Source organism: Carassius auratus, unplaced genomic scaffold (assembly GCF_003368295.1).
Source record: "Carassius auratus strain Wakin unplaced genomic scaffold, ASM336829v1 scaf_tig00024062, whole genome shotgun sequence".
Lineage (NCBI taxonomy): Eukaryota > Metazoa > Chordata > Actinopteri > Cypriniformes > Cyprinidae > Carassius > Carassius auratus.
Genome location: NW_020525316.1, coordinates 8 through 21,723, shown reverse-complemented (window position 1 = coordinate 21,723; position 21,716 = coordinate 8). Strand labels below are relative to the sequence as shown.

Genomic DNA, 21,716 nt, shown 5'->3' with positions numbered 1-21,716 from the left:
GAGCAAAACACCTCTGGAGCAATGCTGCCTTCACAACAACACGATATAACACTCCAATTACAAGCAATGCTGCTTAAAGGGATACTCCACCCCAAAATGAACATTTTGTCATTAATCACTTACCCCCATGTCGTTCTAAACCTATAAAAAGTTTAGATCATCTTCAGAACACAATTTAAGATATTTTGGATGACAACCGGGAGGCTTGTGGCAGACTGCCAAGTAAATTGCACTGTATGAAAGTATGAAAGACATCGTCACAATGGTCCATTTGGCATAAGTGGTTCAATCTGAATTTTACGAAGCGACAAGAATACTTGGTCACACTTTATTTTAGGGTACAATTCTCACTATTAACTAACCATTAACTATGACTTTTGCCTCAATTAACCCCTTATTTGCTACTAATTAATAGTTTATAAGGTAGTTGTTAAGTTTAGGGTATTGGGTAGAATTTTGGATGTCATGCATTATATGTACTTTATAAGCACTAATAAACGGTCAATATGTTAACAATAGACATGCTAATAAGCAAGTAGTTATTAGTTACCATTTTTGAGAACATCCGCTTAACCCAAACTGTGTATGCTCTTCTGCTTGTCTGCCACAACACTTGGATACGTTTATTACTTGTATCTATGCTTTGATTTGAACAAAAACAGCACATCAGTGCACAGAAGAGCATGAAAAGTTTGCGTTCAGTGGATGTTCTCCAAAATGACGCTACGGTGATGCGGCGATACTGATGGTAGATGGACTATTCTGATGATGTCATTCATACTTTTCTGGACCTTGACAGTGCAATTTACTTGGCAGTCAATGGGACAGTCACAAGTCACAAAATCTCTTAAATTAATAAAGTTTTTGGCCTAATAGTTAGAGAGTTTGACTTGTAACCCGATGGTTGCAGGTTCAAGTCTCAGTGCTGGCAGGAGTTGTAGGTGGGGGGGAATGCATGAACAGCGCTCTCTTCCACTCTCAATACCCATGGCTGAAGTGCCCTTGAGCAAGGCACTGAACCCTCAGTTGCTCCCCGGGCGCTGGATCTATAGCTGCCCACTGCTCCGGGTGTGTATTCACAGTGTGTTCACTTCTCACTGCTGTGTGCGCACTTGAATGGGTTAAATGCTGATCACCAATTCAGAGTATGGGTTACCATACTTGGCAAATGTCAAGACTTTCACTTTCACTTAAATTGTGTTCCGAAGTTGAACTAAGCTTTTTAACGGGTTTGGAACGACCTGGAGGTAAGTGAATAATGACAAAATGTACATTTTGGGGTGGAGTTAACAGAACACTAAATCAGGATTAAAACCAGTACTTGAATTTACCTTAAAAACAAATGATTGCAAACAGCACACCATTCGTTTAAGCACAAACGGCCATCGTTCTCATCCATTCTTCCCTTCTCTTTAAGGACCAAACAGGCAGCCAGAGCTCAGATAAACAGATCTCACACACTTTCATTGCACTATATTTCTTTTTTTTTCTTTTTCAATCTGCTCCCAGGCTACGCCCGTCCTCCTCCCCTCACTTCACATGTCAAGTTCTCTCAGAACAGCCCTTTCTCCTTGCTTTAACCTCTGTCTTGACAGAGTGATGTCTCTTCTGCTCTGCAGCACTTCCTGAAACAGGCTGCGCCTACATTTGAGTGATAGCAGTTGTCATAATGGTCAAATTCAGTGAGGACAAAAAGTTTGAGACTAGTCATACAACTAGTCCATTCAAATTCTTGTCCAAAAAAGTACAATTATGGACATACAGGACGAAGGCAAAAATTATTATAAAATAATATTGCTCAATAGATGACTTTTGTAAAATATAAGCACATATTACAGTATAAGGTTCTTATGAACACATAACAACAAAAGACAAGCTGTCTTTGGGGGTGGAGGGGGGGTGGGCTAAATCAGAAGAATGCTAATTAAAAGCATATTAAACCGGGGTCTCACACTTTTGGAGCCCACTGTAATTGCAGCTTTTAGTAAAATAAAAAGCATTTGCCAAATTTCTTTTTTGTAGTTTCTTTTAGAACTGTTCTTTTAGAGATATGTATCTAAAAAGAAAGAAAGAAAGACTATAAAAGTATGAAGGAAGGAAAGCACAGAAATACAGAAAAAGACAGAGGAGTTCAGAAGCTCAGTCTGGTCTCATAGTGGTTCAGATCCCTCTCCATTAGGAGCGTCCACAGTGGACAGATACAGCGTTATCTAGTTCCACATTTGATCTCACAACACTAACAGCCCTCTGGGACAGCAGTAACTGTCACTCTGGAAGGAAGCAAATCTTCTGCGAGTCAGATGTGCATCTGTATGTGTATCGGAGGAGGTTGTTTGTTTTTCAGCCGGGTAAGGTGTCAGTCAAGTGAAAGTGCAAAAGAAAATGGTGTGCTTTGATCCATGTTTGAGTGTCAGTTTCTGTCAGCGTGTACACTTGTGTACCTGGCGGGAATTGCTCTCTATGTCCTGTGCCCTGGTCAGGTACCATTCAGTCAGCAGTGTGATGGAGGGTTTAGCGCTACGAAACCTCTCTAGTTCTGGTTGTTCCTCAAATAAGAAGTGACAGTCATCCACTGGGTTGGGCTCCACCACTCCTCTAAAGAAAAGAACACACACAGTCACCAGCGATAAACAGAGATTTCAACCTCCACAAGCAGCAGTGTGATTTTACCTGCACTCAGGAACTTCACACCAGTCCAAATCTCTGTGTCGGCTCTCCTCCCAAGGAATGAAAGCCAAATTACCCTTTTTATCCACACTAGAAAGAAAGAAAGAAAGAAAAGTGAGAAAATTAACCAACAACAGCTTATTGTCACTAATTAAGCAAGGTTTATGGACTCAATAATGAGGCACCAAGATGAAAAATAATTGTTCAAAATAGAAAATTCAGGACACTAACCACAAATAATGTTGACTTTTTGAGGACAACTGAAATAGCAAGCCACTAACTAACCACACACATTGTTTTTTTTTTTCTAAGACACTTCAATAGATCAAAACAAGAAACTAACGAATTAACTAAAATTATCGCTGTCCTTTCAAAAATAACTAAAACCGCAAGCCACTAACTAACCAACAAACTAACACGCAACAGAACAAAAGAAGCCACTAACTAAAATTATTGGTGTCCTTTCGAAAACAAAACAGAAAGCTAATAACTAACGCACAAACAACCTAACTTAGTAACCACAATTTTGAAGTGTGTGAGTTGAGTGCGAAAGCCACTCATCAGCTGCTAATAGAGCTTGTGAGCATTTTTGCTGTTTCATTGGCTTTGAACGATTGCATAAACACTTATATGCATCTAAATGCAAGTATCCTCATAAACACAGTCATTTAGGTCTTAAGGGAATGTATACGGCTGTGAGAGAGAGCGCATATGTAAACAGTATATTGGATCTGCACCTTTCTTGTATTTGTTTGATATTGACATTGGTGACAAGGATTGTGAAATTTCTATGCTATAAAATTGTAATATCATAAAAAAACCTTATTAAAAATAAAAAAAGGGCTATATCAAGATATTGTTATCGAGATATAAAATTTTTCATATCATGATAAAACATTTTGGTCATATCACCCACCCCTACAACCAACTAACAAACTCAATAACTAACAAACAAACTAATTCTTGATGCCCTTTTAAAGGCAATTCAAACTCTGAAAGCCTGTTGAGGACCAACTCTAAAGTAGTTCTAAACCTAAATAAACTTCACAAGACCACTCTCAAACTAAAATGTCAGAAATAACAAGCTGATTCGGAAGTCACACTGAAATAAACACATTTTAGAGATGACAAAAAGCATTAGTCATCAGAGTTAATGTATCTGACTCTATTGAGCCCTTCTTAAACAGAGCTATCTATGTTAGTAGGCTGAAAACATACTGGAAATGGACAGTGAAAATGGAACAAATAACAACCTATAAAATGCTAACAATGGGATGTAATTTGTCCAGTTGGCCATTTTTAAGACTGAAAAGCACAATTATGTTCCTCACACATATACACACACACACTCCTTCCCAAATGAGACAACTACTTTTATAGAAAAAATGTATGGTCATGCATGTACACACAACACAATCCTAACATTCAGACACAGTAAGAATCCCAGCTATACAACTAATAAGACTTTTACACACAGTCCAGTTCAACAGATCCTGATCTGAGGCCTTGAAGCAAACAAAATACTTAAACAAAACAGAAAAATTGGTGACCAGTGGGCCAAAAACAGAATATCTAAATGTGAATCTTAAATTACTATGAAATGTAAAACTTGTTTCATTTAATAAATGTTACACATTTTCTAATCTTAAAAGCATTATATTAAATTAACCAGAATGTAAAATTTCACTATTTTACACATTAGCAACTGTAAACCGCAAGAAAACTTCATTTGGCTGTTTCTTTCCAGCAGAGGCGGCAGATGGCGAGAGACTACTGGTGCGGCGAGAGTCCTGCAGCAGCGCTGTTAGCACTCGCAGGCTTCCGGCCTCCAGCTGCTGAGCTGTGATGGATGTTCACTGCAGAGGCGACTGACCTCCATAAGAGAGAATGGGCGGAAGGAGGGCGACCGGATCCAATACACTAAATCTATTCTGTCACCCCCATTACTGGAACATTAGGGGGGTTGCAAATGCCCTAACTCTGTGTGTCTCTGTCTTAACACACACAAACCCGTCCACTAAATCAGTGCACTCCCATACACACATACAACAAAGCGTGTTTAACCAATCAAAAACATTGCTAGATTACAATATGTACAAAACAGAGCAGCAAAAGCTCTTACCAAGTTCTCATCTCAGTGTAAACGTAAGTATAGAAGCTATTGCCTGTTTTGATACTTTTCGTGAATATATTTAGAGCGAGCAATTACATCAGTCTTTCTTGTCTGAGTTCTGAGGGTGTCAAAAGAGACAGCACGATTTTAGAGTGTCATCGGCAAACAAGATCTGTGCGAAATCCCTAAGGATGTCTTAACCGATGCCACAAAAGCGTTCACCATATTAGCACTTTCAAAGCTGCAAAATCTCATTTCTTCTAGCTCAACTATGAAGTGAAATGGAAATTAAAGCTAAACTGAAGTCTATTTTTAAGACAGCTCTCAAAAGATGTCGTTGAAAGTAATTATGACAAGTCATTCATGTAATACTACGGATGTTACATACACATGTAATTAAATAACACAATTCACAATATTACGGTGTATTTATTCTGCATTTTTTTTTATAAATTTGGAAATACAGGCAGCTTTGTTGATCTTAAGAGACTTAACATAAAAATACTATCGACCTTAAACTTTTGAACGATTGTGTACATATTCCTTCAGTGTTTATTTTTAGTATTTTTGGCCCAGAGCCAGCAGGTTACTTCACAGCCTGCAGTTATTTCATAATCTTAAAGTCTTAAAGACTAAAGAGCAGATGGAAAAGGTGCACTGCAAAATGTCTCATTTACATAACCAACCTGTTTAAACTAGCACCTCATTCGGTCATATAGCAGACAGTACCTAATAACCTCTTTCAGTGGACCTGTCATCTTAAAATGACCTTTTCCCGTTACACACTTTCCAAAAGATTTATGTGGGTTTTGTTAATCCTGTTCAAGATAGGCATCTTCCAATAAGTAATTCTTACCCTGCCTTAGGCAGAAGGTCAGAGTACTCGTGAGGAGAGGTGGTTTCTGGGAAATTGCAGAGAATGGCGAGCTGGTACTGGAGCAGCTCAGATCCGTGGTAAGTGAAGAGAATGTCCAATGCCTGCACGTTACTCTCCTGAGAGAGAAAGAGAAAAGGCGAGAGGAACAAGATTGATAGAGATAAATAATTAATAGATGATTTATGAAACCAAACTATTTACAGATGGCTTTATACTCTGCAGCAATATTTCCCACATTACAAACCCCCAGAAGCCTTTGCATTGGGCAGGTGACCATATTTCAGACATCTACACTTTAAAATACTCACAGAATATGGGGGGAATCTATCTTTTATTCTACAAGCTAGCGAGAACACACACACTTATCCACAAAACTGTGAAATGGTGACTATAACTCATGCCGCGGGACCCCGTTACACACGCTCTTGTCATAGACGGAGAACAAAGGAAGAGAGATTTACCCTTGCATACGTTCTTGCTGACAGAACAATATTCTGGTTGCGGAACTTCTTGAAAAACTCAGCATCAAATCGCTGCTCTGCCGCATGAGGTCCACCCAGAATCTCCTGCAGAAAATGACAGAATGATGAAAAAAGAAGGATTAAAGATGAGAGGAAGAAAGCAAAACAAACATGAGAGTTCAGGAGAGGTCAAATCCTCCCAGTCCACACTGCTGACATTTTTCGCTTTGACATTTACAATTACAGCCTTTAAGTCAACATGGCCGCCATGTGTATGTGTGTGCACGTGTGTGTTTAATGTCTCAGAGGACTGGTTACATTCAGCGCTATTCCCATTGAAATCAATTACAAATGAAGACACTGACAAAGGCCATCCATTACAATCTGAGCAGGACATTAACTATGCGACAGGATGAAACGACGACACTCTTCTGCTGATGACTTTCAAATTGAAACAAAGCATTATGATATGAAGTCGCTCACGCATCAATTTATTCATAAAATGGTAAGATAAAATGACTAAGATTATTGAAGATTATTATCCTAGTAACACCATTCGTGTGGGTTTATAGTTTCAGGATGATCAAAGTAACTTCAGAACGTGGTTTTTATAATTTTATTAGCAATTTATAACTGACCAACCTTTTCTGCAATAAAATAGTTATCATGTAGAAATAAGGATGTTTTTGCTACTGTGCCTTCTGTATGGAAATTACCCTTGTTATAATTGACTAACCTTTACATACAAGCATAAATCACATCAACGGATATGAATGACAGCAGCTGAATACTAAATAGGTGCTGACGGTCTAAAACCACCTCCAAAAGTGGGCGAATTGAGAAAATGTTCTGAACATAAATATTTATCCAGACAGAACACACTGCACTTATTTGCAATCACAAAAGTACATTGTTTGCATGTGCTTTAAAGTCTTGTCTTTTAAACATTTCATTCGTATGCTGTTCTGATGTGCACTTTTTCTAAGCGAATACACCTGAAGTGCACACTCACACTAAAAATCCTGTCAAATAGCGCCTGATTACTGGGATATGTTATCTTTTGCGTCTGATTGTGTTAATACTGCCACAAACACACAAGGTTTACAAATAAACACAGTTGGTTATGTCTAAAGTGAAAGTAAAGAGAAAAACGTCTGCGTGCCTATAGATGCATTAGATGTGTCTTAAAGTGACAGCAGACTTATACTACTACTACCTGTTCTCCATGATATAACCTTTTTAAACCCAAACTGGTTCCAATTAAAGCCAAATTCTGGAAATGTAAATCTTTATTGAATACAAAAGTACAGTTTTTTTGGAAAATGTTACCTCATAAGTGGCCAAACGGTCCAGATAGCAGAGAAGCTTCAGTCTACTTCTGCAGAGCTCCTTCTGCTCTAGAGTCAGTCTGGAAGAACATAAGATCAACAGGATTAAACATGCAAAAACAGTCTTATCTGGAGCTTATCAGCATGCATCCACTTCAGAGAGCCGCCGCTAATATCCATGAAAAGGTTGTAATGATATAAAGCTTCACACACTCTGAGGGAGGGGTGGATGATTTTACAGGCATGTGCGTAGAGGCTTACAGATATAATGGAAGGCATTACAAGGAAATACGGAAGAATGGGACAATTTGTGATTGAAGAAAAAAAAGGGACTAAACAGAAGGAGAACAGTGCTGAAAGGGTAGTGAGCCATTATAGACCCAGATTAGGTCATCAAAGACAGGCTAATGTGAGGCGACCGCTGCCTGATTGCCTGGATGCCCATGCGAACGCGCACGTGTAGCAGTCAGCGTAAGAATCCACAGAAGGCAATTACAATCTCATTTCATTCTACCTGTATTACTGTGAAAACTTGAGCTTCCCATTGTAAGCGAATGAGAATTGCACATACACACATAGATCATTGGACTGGGGGAGAATATTGAACTGCAGGATGTTATCGCAGGGCAAACATGAAAAAAAAAAAAGATAGAAAGAATAGCCTATGCATTAACACACTCGCTCATGGATGCTTAGCGCACATTTGTCGGTCGGATTCTTAGCATTGGCATGGTCAATCTAAAAAAATAAATAAATAAAGAAGAGAAAAAAAAAACTATAATAAGCATTAAAAAATTCAATGGAATGATTGTTTAGCAGGTTGGTTTATAGAGGAGAAAAGAAATAGGCTATTGATTTGTCGCAGGACAAAAATTTAGTAAAAAAAAGGTGCAAATCAGGCAAAATCAGCATGTAAATTGTTGGGGGAAAAAACTGCCAATTGCAGTTAAGTACCGGTAGGTAAATATTACAATGAATCTTGAATGGTCAGTCTGATGAAGTGTATTTTCTGCTCTGCTGGCACCATCAAACATGTTCGCAAACAGGTTCTGCTGCAGGCAAAAAGCTGCCTTTATAGCGCACCAGGAAAACCCATTCCTCGGAATCAGGCATTCGTTATTACAACATGACACGCATTCAAGTCAGAAACATAACAGGGGGAAAAAAATGAAATAATTACATTGCGAACAATACCACTAATTAACTACAAATGGAGATCAAACTGATAAAAATTATTGATATATTTCACTTGTTATTATATAATATTTAACAAAAATCAATAAATAAATCAAGTATCATTAAAATAGCGTGCAAAATCATTCAATAGTGCAATAATTATAAAGTACATAGATTAGAGCTATGTATTATTATATACATTTTCAACTCCACTTCAAGGACACACTAGGCTAAGCTAGTTTAATTTGACATTTTCATAGTTTAAGTAATATGATGTATTCGTGATGTATAATTTAAATTATATGAACATCTGCATCAAAGACTCAAAAACTATTTCTCAGATTATTACACTGATAATAAAAAAGCAAAGACAAGGCGAATAGCGTATTCAAATGCAAAACAAAAGCATTGTCACTAAATAAGGTTTAAAGTTGCCAGCACACATAAGCCTGAGATGATCTCAAAATATACTGTATGTTTGAAAGGAGCTGAATTAACTGCAGGCAGTGTCCTTTTCAACTGGGAGAAAATCGCTGCGAGACTGAAGCCTGATTGACAGGCACACATTGTTAAGGGGAATCACTATCAAAATATGCAGTTTAGCTGTGATAGAGGAAAAAAAGAGAAGAGCACTAAACTTTCTATTGCTCTCAAACACACACACACGTGTATAAACCTTTGACTAGACCCAGCGGTCTGATCGATACTACCCCATTGCTATAATGGTGGCGTAGTTAAAAAGAAATTAACAGAATGTCAACAGATTGTCTTTTTTTGCCATTGAATTACCACAGCTGAGCGTCAGGAGAAATTGAAGTACACACAATTAGAGTTGCTCTCTATTTCTCATCCCTCTTTTTGTTGATGTGCCTGTCTATTTTCTCCCTCTTTTGCTCTTTATCTTCTTTCTTCATCACCTTTATCATGTCTTCCGCTCTATGAATGCTTTTGTTTCTCTTTTTTCTTCCATCTCGCCATTATTTTTCATTGGTTTTCGCTCTGTCAATCGTTATTTCCCCCTCGACGGAGTAAAAAGGAAATCATGCATCTTACATGGAGACAGACACTGGTAAACAGCCTTATTAACATGCACATTAAATATGCTGACTACATACAAACAAACAGCCTGAGGAGTAAACACACAAACACACACACTCTGGTGTCAGACCACTGGTGGAAACGTACAGTAATTAAGTGAAAATTAGATACAGTTCTGTGTGATATGCATGGAGAGCATGCGTGTACACGTTTAACCAATTTACGCTATGAAAAATAAGGCAATTTTAACAGTGTGGTTTAATTAGTGCAGTGTTTACAGCAAATGTTAGCCAATCTAGGATTTTTTTTGTCTGTATCTTCTTCCCCATAGGGTGTGTGAGCATTCATAATTTGTGTTCACAGAGGACTCTTTCATTAAAGGCCTCTTGGGCAAAGCACAACAGAGGTATAAATTACCTTATGCAGATTAGAAATAAATCTATAAATGGCTTTAATTTTATCCTGCACCTCTTCCTCTCGCTTCTCTTTATCCGTCTTCCGCTCTTTCTCTCTGTGATGTCTCCAAGATCTCTTCCACTGAATTTAACTTTCTAATGAGCTTTATGAGAACATCTACTAGTGGTGAGTCACGTCCAACAACCAACTAGAGCATCAGTGACGAGTTTATCTGTATTTGCTTTGTGTATTTTTTTGTATCTGTGCAGGTGCAAGGGTTTTTAAACTAGGGTCAGAGGGGAGACCACAAGGAGACCACCAAGAGTATAAGGACATTTGAGGACAAAAAGGGTTTTCAAATCCTTACGGAATTTCTAAGTTTTTAGAAATACATTTACAACACATGATGCTTTGTATTGAGGAACAAATGGTATTGTGAAAAATGCTGTATGAACAAAATGTATTTTTTTTGGTTTATAAAAGTTTTGGCTTATAAAGCTTAACTATAAATAACTAATAACATTAATTAGTTTACAAATTTATCCACGAAATAAATTTTTCTACAAACTAAGTTTATAAATTGAAATTCACTCAAATAATGGATAGAAAAAAAGTCAATATACAGTATGGTGCAATACATAATACAATATACTGTATGTAAATAATTTGTTAGGTTACATTTTAAGAATTTTATTTTGATTTAATACTGTGACTAATTAAAAGGCTTTTTTTGTCTGTTTAATAATGAATTAATTAATTATCTGTGGAAACAACATGTCTGTAAAATATTTCTCTCATATCTCACTCAATCCTATTCCATTATCATTTATAGCACAATTGTTTATACACTTATTTATTTGCCAATTTGTAAATTTTTTTTTTTTTGTCTGTGTGTTGTTGTCTCTGTGTACTGGAAGCTTATGTCACTAAAACAAATTCCTTGTATGCGTAAGCATACTTGGCAATAAAGCTCTTTCTGATTCTGATTCATATAGTATATTGGTTTTTACACTGGAAAGGATCTGAAATCCTGTAATCCTAAAAGCTGGCAAATTAAATTATTTTTTTATAAATTATGATATATATACACATTATATAGGATTTAAATGCAGCCTAATTATAGAAGGCTTCCTCTAGAGAGCTAACAGCCAACCGACTAGCAGAATCTTCAAGTATATAGTTATCACAAACATCTACCCAATCTACATTGTGTGTGTATGTGAGAGAACCTACTTGCTAAAGTCCACTTTCTTGAGGAGCTCCTGTCTCTTCTTGGCTTCCCTCTCCTTTCTTTGCTCCATCTCTTCCTCTGTGGAAACGAAGTCTTCATATGGACCATCGTCCACGTCCAAATCGCCTGACAAAATAAATCTATGACAGACAGCCTGGTTAACATACAGCTAAAGAGGAGATCTCCAGATCTGTGTTAGAATGGGTCACACACCTGCCCTGGTCTTCTCCCTCACCGATGGCAAACAGTGCTTCAAGGTCAGTTCCTTTCAGGCCATATTGCAGCAGCTCTTTGGCAGCATCTACATTCTCTGGAACCCTCTCCACACACTCATGCAGGACCCATGATCTTTTCTTTATCTTACTCTGTTGGGGGGGTGGGGAGAAAAATCTAAGAACTACTAATACGAAGCACCAATTTTGGTCAACACTTTTCAGCATGTCAAGATGTTAAAATACAATACATCCCTAAGAAGCCCTACACTTAAAGTGCAAACAAAGAATAAATGGATATTTAAATAAATTAATTAAAATAAGTTTGCATTAGCAAGAGGAACAACTACAGTGCTTTTGGGGGGGGGGGGTATTTTAGTTCTGACATTTTGAACACTGGGAAAAATTTAATTTGCATCGGTTATTTGCACTGCAAAATGTTTTTTTTTTATAAATATTGTGGATTAAGGAATGACTTTTACCAAGTAGTCCTGAATGGAAGCGATGCTGACTGTAGATTTTCTCCACTGCCTCTGATAGACGAGATCAGAATCCAAACCATATGCTTGAGCAAGAGAGAGAGCCTCTCCATACTCCTCGTTATCAATCTGTGAACACACACACACACACACCAGATAAACTTCAACTGAAAGCGCTTAGTCTTATTAATGGTCCATCTATGGATGGACCTGTTAATATTATAGAAATAAAGTACATCTAGAAGGAGCTGGGGTTTCACACAAAATGGTGTTTCAACCACCTGTACAATTCCCTCCGAAATTCATCCCCCTCTCTCTTTCACACTCGGGAAGGTTTTGTAAAGGGACTATATGTAAAAGGCTAAGCCCATGAATATTAATGAACTTGTGCGGATGTTGCTAGGTACTCTTCAAAGTCTACTTAATCTTTGTGGATCATCTGGTCACATTACATGAATTGTTATTCTTGTGAAAAGCCATCACTTTGGTTCTATTTATAATGTGCAACATGAGAGTGAGTTTGTTTGTTTTTCGAAGAGTTATACCAGCTTCTTTGGCTATTTTCAAGGAGAAAGCCGTACTTGACATAAACCAACCCAAAAATGAAATGGAACCTAAAGGTATATTAAAAACCCACTTTCCCTAAAAATTCTCAGAGTAATCGAAATATTGCAATCCCATGAGTGATCGACTGAATTTTTATTTTTTTGGTGAAATGAAATGAAAAAAAAAACTGGTTCTCTATCAGGTTCCAGAAGTAAAATTCCATGTATTTTCTCCATACTGGAATTAACCATGATTCTGCAAAGAAATTTCAGAAAGAAATCTCCATCAGAAATAGCGAATCACATCAAAAGAACTCTTTAGTGCCCATGAAGCACTGCGAATGGAAAAGGTCTGTCTCCCTACGCACTCAAAATACTTGTTTCTTAATGGATGTTTTAAGATCTCATACAGGTAAGATTACAAACTCATTTAAACTCAACCATATTTCATGTTCAGCAGTTTATTTATTTGATGAGTAATTCTGTAGTAGGCAGGATAATGTACAGTCATCTGCTCATCACAATGACTCTACCTAAAGAGTTTGGTTTGGAGTGGGCGGTTGTGCTCCGTCTGGTTGTAATAGTAACTCACCTTCCTCTGGTAGAGCTCCTCTGGCGTGGTGGACCTCAGGCTGACCAGGCGGTAGTTCTTGATAACAGTGCGTGGCCGTTTTCGGGGAGGGGCGAAGCGTTCCATCTCAGTCACGTAGTACAGCCCCTGCTTCACGTATCCAAAATAACGTGCTTTCGCCGAGGACTCTTCATCCGAGTCGGAGTCATCATCACAATCGTCCTCTTCACCCGTCACACTGCTCTCCAGACGAGCGCGCTTATGGGCCAGCTTTACCTCACACTGAGAGGACAGAGACCGATTCAAAAGAAGTTAATAGAACTTTCTGGAACATTTTTTTGACTATTAAAAAGACTGGATGATTTCGAATATGGACTTGAAAGACTAACAAACATCATTTCCGCAGGACATAAAACAAATCTTCCTGGCAGTACCTGTTTGTTTCAGTACACTGAAACATCTATCAAACAAACTTCACACACACACAGTCGACACCACAGCTGTGTGCTGCATTTCCCTAAGGAGTGAGGAAACCATCAACCCAACATATAGCCAGAATAAAACCCGACATGTCTCTCATGCTCTCACTTTCCTTCTTTTCTCATCCCTCTGTACTCCCCTCCAGGTTCACATGTCTCTAGCTGTGAGAGCTTTACATCAATGGTAAGCACCAAAAAACAATGAGGAGGAGATAGAAGAGATGAGATTTTTTTCTTATCTGAGGATGAGGAGCGGTAAAGCACTTTTATGACGATGGCCTGAAGATAGAGAGAGAGTGTCGGAATGACACGACTTCCTTTACAGGAGTAATTACTGTCATCAGCGGCTACGAATGAAAGACAACGTTCTAAAGGCAGAAGTGTGTTGTCACTAGGACTTAAAATATTAAGTTTTTCTTTTGACAGTGTTATATGATATTCTTGGTAAGAAGTTTGGGGTCAAAAGTTAATTATGCACACTGGGTCTGCATTTACTTGATTAAAAACACACTAATATGGTGAAATATTACAATATTAAATAACCAATTTTTTTGTTGTTGTTTGTGTTTTTGATGCTGAATTTTCAGCAGTCATTTCTCCAGTCTTCAGTGTCACATGACACACGATCCTTCAGAAATCATTTTAAAATGCTGAGCTGGTGATCAAGAAACATTTCTAATTTTTAACAATTTTGAAATCCGTTCTGCTAAATATTTCTGAGGAAACCATGATGCATTCTTTAGGATTCTTTGATAAATAGAAAGATAAAAAGAACAGCATTTATTTGAAATAATTATATATTTTTATAATGTTAAAGTATTTACTGTTACTTTTGCTGCATCATTGCTAATTAAATGTATAAAAAAATTAAAAAAAAACTTAGTTTTATGTCGCTGGGGTAAATTTTTTGCAATATCCCCCAAAAATTGTATGGGTCAAAATTATAATTATTTTTATTTTATGCCAAAAATCATTAGGATATTGAGTAAAGATCATGTTCCATGAAGATATTTTGTAAATTTCCTATAAATATATCAAAACTTAATTTCTGATTACTAGTATGCAATGCTAAGAATTCATTTGGACAATTTAAAGGTGATTTTCTTAGTATTTAGATTTTTTTGCAACCTCAGATTCCAGATTTTCAAATAGTTGTATCTCGGACAAATATTGTTCTATCATAATAAACTATACATCTATGGAAATTTCAAAAAATTGACACTTGTTTTGATGTTTTGTGGTCCAAGGTCACTTACGAATATATGAAAATGTCACAGGATTTCGAGTTTTTAGTCAATCAACTTCCTTTCAGCAAAATCATCACTGATATATCAGGACTATTCATGAAAACTGATACACATACAAAAGACACACCTCCAGACTGAGGAAGCCCCCGTCATGGGCCGAGGTGACTCGCGGTGAGGTTTCAAACCACTCGCACGACTTGCCAAGTAAGTTTTTGAGCGTCCGCACAGAGGACACGGTGAGAGCCCCAGAACAGCGGGCTAAAATCAAAGCAGTCTCACTCCACCAGCTCACATCTAGCAGAGACTGGTACTGCTCCTTATCTGGGAAGAGAGAAAGAGAAAAAGAGACAGGTGTTAAGGAAGACAAGACACAGAAGAAGAAAAAATATCATAAATAAAACATTTCACAGACATTCATTGATTTAAAAGTCACCATTCCACAGCTGAAAGTGATAGATGATTTAAAAACATCGTTTTCAAAGAGGAAACGGAGAAGAAAGCACAAACCGAGGACAAGCAGACAGACAAGCTTTATGAAAACGTGTGATATAAACCCACAATCAAAATGTCACTGCCTGAATTTAACGCCTCTCTACAATGACAAGACGCAGGGCTTTATTAAAGCATTCTTCTCCATCCCACCACCTCTGTCTGGACTCACTACATAATTAATAGTGCTAGGTAAGTGTAGGAGTGATACACATCTAAAGTTAAGGGTCTGGCTAGTGGCTACCTTTTATCTTCTTTCTCTTCTCCAGCGACGTCTTCCATTCCGGGTTTATCTCGTCAAATCCCGGCTAAATGAAAGAGAGGACAACAAGAGAGTTTTTAAAAAAAAAAGGATAGCTAAGGGTGTTTTTTTGTTGTTTTTTTTAGGTGACAGAACGCATGCTGAACAGAAAGTGATGAGCAAATCAGTGGAACATTGCAGCATGACATTGGAAGTCAAGTGCTACAAAGAAAGAAGACATACAAGCAAAGTATACGCAAGAATATATCAACTTATGACATATTGTTAAAAGGTGTGTTCATTTCTAGCTGTGCCCGAGAAAGCAATATTGAAGCTGAAGTGTGCCATCTTTTCCCATGTTAAGACATTTTATTCTATCCTAGGTGTTTGCCTTGTTAATGTTTTACACAATGAAATATAAAATAGAAAAAAATAAAATTATTTGATTTGCGTGGAATTAATTCTAGTTCAAAAGCTGTTGTATTCTAAATGGAAACGGTCTTTTTATTTTATTTTATTTCTGTAATTCCTCTTAAATGGAGACAATTGTGACTGCAAACAGAGCATTTCTACAATGGCTTTGGAAACTGTAAATTTTAGGTTTTTGTGTAATGATACATGCTTGCCAGTAGGAGACAATTTAACAAATTGAGTATACTTAAAAATCAGCACAAAACGAAATTACGGTTGTCTTTTCATCTTTACTGTGATGAGTATATCATAGCTTCTCAAACAAACAAACAAAAAAATGTAGAGGACTTGATTTTATCCATCGGGAATTGATTGGATCGTTGTCATTTGCTAATTGCTGCAATAATTATGTGATTGACAGGTTGTTTGGAGGGGTGGAATCATTCTTCCTCCCTCATAGAAGAGATGTCTGTGAGAGGGAACGTTAATGTCTTTGATTAACGATTACAAGGGCACAGACAACAGCTAAATTTGAATTTCCTGGTGACTTTTATATGCAGACAACTCAGCCATTGCCCATTGTTTGCCCTTAAAAGTGTATACACTGTAGTGCTTTATTTGTTTGAGAATCCTGACCAGCCCTGCACGACAACAATGATTCAACCAATGGCGTGAGCTGAGGGCTTGATTATCTGATTGCTTGACCAATGACAGGCAAACTGAGTATTTGAGAAACATGTTTAAAAACAATTAATTACATTGATTGGAACAGTGGCACAGGAATGCATACTCTTCAGCTTTAAGGGTGCTTTCACACTAGCTCTTTTGGTGCGCACCCGGTTCGATTGACGTCAGACTTCAGTTCATTTGGATGCACTTATAAAGGCTGGTGTATGGTTCATGTGAACACCGGTACAGTTCGCTGCTGATGTGAATGCAATCGTACCAAATCGCAGAAGTGAACCGCTATTAAATGACATATTATTTTATAAAAATGTGTGTTTGTGTTTCACTCACTTTCCTGAAAAGCGTGACTAACTCATTTTTGTTGGCCTTCAATGTTTTCTTTAGAGCATTTGCAGTACATTCGTTAGACAGACATATGTGGCGTTATGTACCGAAGCTTTATAAACAAAAAGTACGGTTCAAAAACGTAAACATATAAAAGTGCAGAGAGCAATGTTATGCATTTGCTGCCTTCTCCTGCGCCCCATTACTAAGCAACAGGGTAAACAGCTTCTGGCTAGATGAAGCAAACGAAACACGATTCGGGTCTAAATAAAATAAAACAGTCCAGTGAGGCAGGGGGAGCAATCGAATTCGGATTGGGACTAGGCAAGCGAACCCGAAGTGTGAAATCTCTGAAATCGAGCACAAACACACACAGTGATTTTATTACTTGTTCCTCTTGTTTCCAGCTGCCTCTCCGTTTGAACGATGGAATATCCCAGAGACTGAGACTGCCAGAGAAGTTGATCACAGCCAGCACTGTGCCATCAGGAGACCAGGCTCATTCGGAAACACACCATCCTAAGTAAACATACACGTTCAATTAGGCAATTACACTATTTATTCAGAGTTATTAGCAGAATGAAATTGAGCTTTGGCTTTTCATTTTTTTATGCTGTCATAGAAAGGACAGGAAAGAACAGGCTAGCAAACAAATTAAGTGAGCGACAAAAATCTTCACCAATTTGAGTCACCTGTTCACCTGTTATGCCTGGAGAAAGTCGAAAGCTGGGAATCCTGAAGAATCCTCGCCTCTGGGACTAAATAAGAAAAGGAAATGATGATTCATAACGTCCTTTATGATCTCATGAATGCAAGCTACCAACTGGTAATACTAGATTAAGGTTATCAAGCTAGTTTCTGGAACATGCTAGCTGATAACTAAATCACCAAAATGGACTTGTTAGAAACCAAAGGGACCTGATCACTTTATATGACAAACAGATTTAATGTAAACTTTATTCAAATATAAACGCACATACATAGAGCAAATCACATATGGTAAATACAGAAGCTTATGCTGCGCTAGAACAAACCTCACTGGTTCTCTTGCTTCATGGACAAAATCATGAGCTTTTGTTTTTACCATATGAGAAATGCTTTATATAGGAGTGTTATTTTTAGATACTTAGTAAATTAAATCTGTTCATCATATTTAAGGTATGTGTGAGAGGTCATGGTCAGTTTTCAACACCCACCATAATCTCTCACACGTTCAATAACACTATATCAAGCCAAGAACTAAATAAATAATTGAAAATTGAACAAATGTGAAGAATATTAAAACAGGTTCCACCAATTCAATCAGAAGTCACACGACTGGATCTGTAGGAGAGAATAAACAGCTAGAGGCTTCAGTACTAAAGCTCTTATTAAGCCTACAATGCAGCTTGCAGAGCTCACTACATAAAACCTTTACAACCTTAGAAAACCAGAAATGAGCCTGTGCTTTCAGGTTTGTGAAATACAGTGATGTGAGAATGAATTATTGTGTATTCTGAGCAGAAATCAGTGCAGAAGTGTCTTTACTCCTTGAAATAGTAGTCCATAGTGTAATAGTTCTGCAAAGTGAGAAAAACTTCCAATTCTTTAGTGGTGGCTGATAAAAACTAGAAAGAAAAAACACAACAAAAAAAGCAATAACCCACATAATACATAGGGACCAGAATATCATAAAGACTGTAGGCTCTTTTGACCTGCAAGCATCCCCCTAGTAACTACCCTGAACATGATGTGAGGCCCCAAAATATGCCAAAGCAACCACACTGCTACAAGCTACAAACAATAACTTCGATTTCTAAGTAACACCTTAGCAACTACACAGGAATCAATAAGCTGCACATAAGCACCAAGTACTGAAGGTGGAAAAGAGTGCCGGTCATTAACATCAAGACAGTGATTTTCTTTAGAAAATATTCAATAATCAGTTAGAGCTCCACCGTTTTAGTTTTTTTTTCTCTCATTGGGAAACTAGTAAGATCAAAGATCAAAACCATGATCAGAAACCTGATATGCCCAAGATTTGAATTTAATCTAGTTTTAATTTTTTTGTGAAAGACTGAATGTCATGGATGCTGTATCATTAGTCAAGCTGTTGATTAGGGTTTTGATTTGATTTATTTTGCTGTTTTATATTTTATCAATTAATTTTGCATTTTAATTGTTTAATTGCAGCGCTTTGGGTGTGAGAAAAGCACATTATAAATAAAATGTATTATTTTTATTATTATTATTATTAGCACATTAATATACCTTTATGTCCATAGACTCACCGCATTGATGTCATCCTCATAGCTGGTGACCTGTTTATAGTGAGGTGACCCTGACAACACCCTCCAAGCTGTGATCCCGCAACGGCTCGCCCTGGACACATCACTGTCTCCAGACTCACAGCCTCCCACCAACAGCAACCTGAGGAACACACGAACACATCAGCAGCATGAGTCAGAGGAAAACACACACAGAGAGCACCTCAGCATGCTTCTGAGCTGTAGTGGTCCATGAGGGGCTGATGAAACAGGAAAGGGATCTGATCTGATCTACGCATGTGAACAGCATTTACAAACAAATGTACACACACACTTATATACACCATAAATACTGCCCCCATGTGGCAGCTAAAGTCTAAAATATTTTCTTCTTACAAATCAATAAGCTCTGCCAGAGAGGATTTCAATTCAAACCTGTATAGGGAATAATCCAAATCACAAAAAGTGTGATGCAAAGATAGAGCTACGCCAGATGATTTTGAGTCATTTTAAGACATTTAAAAAACATCCCTTTGACAGTCACACACACCCACACAACAAAACCAGCTTCTAGATGGGGTCTCACCTGTGGCCAGGATGATATATTGCTGTGGTAATCCCATTGGAATAGTGGGCGGAGAAACTGAAGGTGTGATTCTCTTGAAATCCTTGATTGGTTCCGACACTGAAAGCAAAACAGGAACAGGAAATCGATAAATCAACATTATAATAGTCATTACCAGGCCAGATGAATAAAACCCTGTGGTTCAAGACACTGTTCAAGATAATAATCAATTAGGCTCAACAATAATGGTTTTTGATTCCTGTTTGATTTTGTCCTGGCAACATTTCCACTGGTCCAAACTGAAATGAAATGAAATAAGAAACATTTATTTTTCATTTAAATGTTAAGCAAACAAGATAATAAAACAAAATATCAATAACAATAATAATAAATATATGAAATTAAACAAAATAATAAATTAATGTAAATTTATTTTAATGAAAAATTAAAAATTAAAAAATTCTGCAGCTATAATAATGGAAAACGACAGCATATGGTGCGAAACATTACCTCATCAAACAACCAGCTATGTTAATGTTGCATAAGTGAAAACCAATGTTAAGTTTGCAAAGCATATTTGTATATGACCAAAAAAGCAATAGCTAGGTACTGTAGGGGTCCTTGCGATCCCCTGCTCTCCACATTATATATGTTTCTATTATCGCTTCAGACATTTGTTCTATTTAAACTTAAGTGCCCTGTGAAGTGGACATCACAGGATATTCGCTATGGTTCCAGTTCGAAGCGAACATATATTTTCCACTCAAAGTTCATTGAAGTGTGCGAGACGTGAATTTAAATTGTATTTATTTCCGCGGTATATGATGTCACACTTGTCCGTGTGCAAAGACATCCTTCTGAGGCAGCATTCTAAGGCAGGAAGGCATCAAGGCACGTTTGAATCCAAATTCTGCTTTACTTCCTGTCTCTGGAGGTACCTTCTTCTGATCAAATTTTGCGAGGACTGGAATTGAGAAGTGCTGCTGTAGGGTATTGTGTTGGAAACCTACATCAGTTAATTTAGTGCAAACAATTACAATATGATTCAAGCCTTGCTTAGCTTGATTAGAATGGCAGTTGAAATTTTGAATGATTTCAGTGATTGAAGGGCAAATACAATCTCTGATTTCTTAAGGATTGAGTAAGAATATGGTTTCCTAAAGAGCTTTGTGTCAATAATGCTCTTGAAAGAACCATTTCATCCAACGTTAGGCCAACATTTCTGAATGACTTTGAACACCTCCTCAAAATAATGCTACTGCAAACACTTCCATTCGACACACATGAGGGAGAGAACAAGAAAAAGCTTTCTTCTGGCCTTCAAAGCCTACAGCAAAGTTTCTGAGGAGAATGAAGCAGATCGTTTCATCTGCCATTACTCTCGCAAACAGACGATGGAAACTTTGAAAACTTGAGCTGACTGATTAAACAAAGAATTACAAATTGGACACTGCAGGCAATTTCATTAATACTCAAAGCTAAGCCTCCCCCTCAGAACAGAGATAAACAAACAAGGCAGGCTTTTGGGTTTAGTCGCAGTATATCTGGCCCTGAAAGAGTCAGAGGGAATTAGAGAGGATCGGCAAGTATCTGAATCATCAAATCCTCTCTGGTGGTCTTGTTCCAATCTTTCAACATTTGATCCATGTATTACAACACAAATACTCTACTGTCTAACATCCCATAACACTCCTTAAACAACAGAGAAAGATTTGCCATGTCCTCCCAAACTTTTGATGATTGGCACTAAGGCCCAATCCCAATTGTTAGCCCTTCCCCTTTCCCCAACCCCTCTTTTTTTGCACGTTCACGTGAAGGGGTAGGGGTGTCTCGATTCTCTTTTGGTTGGAGGGATAGGGGTAAGAGGAAGGGCCAGATAGCCCTTCAAACAAAGATTTTGGGACCACACTTCAAACGAAGGGGTATGAATTAT

General features: G+C 37.6%; 1 protein-coding gene across 1 annotated transcript in view; it reads right to left on the bottom strand.

The window, feature by feature from the left end:
- Positions 1-19,978, bottom strand: part of LOC113078053 (neuroblastoma-amplified sequence-like) — a gene marked incomplete at its 5' end in the record, with an annotated part of 79,404 nt that extends 59,426 nt beyond the window's left edge. Inside the window, 15 exons of the mRNA XM_026250328.1 lie at positions 2,442-2,595; positions 2,671-2,757; positions 5,637-5,773; positions 6,119-6,223; positions 7,448-7,526; positions 11,290-11,427; positions 11,501-11,652; positions 11,982-12,107; positions 13,116-13,376; positions 14,948-15,141; positions 15,554-15,617; positions 17,361-17,470; positions 17,652-17,730; positions 19,243-19,381; positions 19,805-19,978. Of these exons, the coding sequence (XP_026106113.1) occupies positions 2,442-2,595; positions 2,671-2,757; positions 5,637-5,773; positions 6,119-6,223; positions 7,448-7,526; positions 11,290-11,427; positions 11,501-11,652; positions 11,982-12,107; positions 13,116-13,376; positions 14,948-15,141; positions 15,554-15,617; positions 17,361-17,470; positions 17,652-17,730; positions 19,243-19,381; positions 19,805-19,978 (1,999 nt within the window). The remainder of the gene's footprint in view (positions 1-2,441; positions 2,596-2,670; positions 2,758-5,636; positions 5,774-6,118; positions 6,224-7,447; positions 7,527-11,289; positions 11,428-11,500; positions 11,653-11,981; positions 12,108-13,115; positions 13,377-14,947; positions 15,142-15,553; positions 15,618-17,360; positions 17,471-17,651; positions 17,731-19,242; positions 19,382-19,804) is intronic.
- Between the last annotated feature and the right edge of the window lie 1,738 nt (positions 19,979-21,716).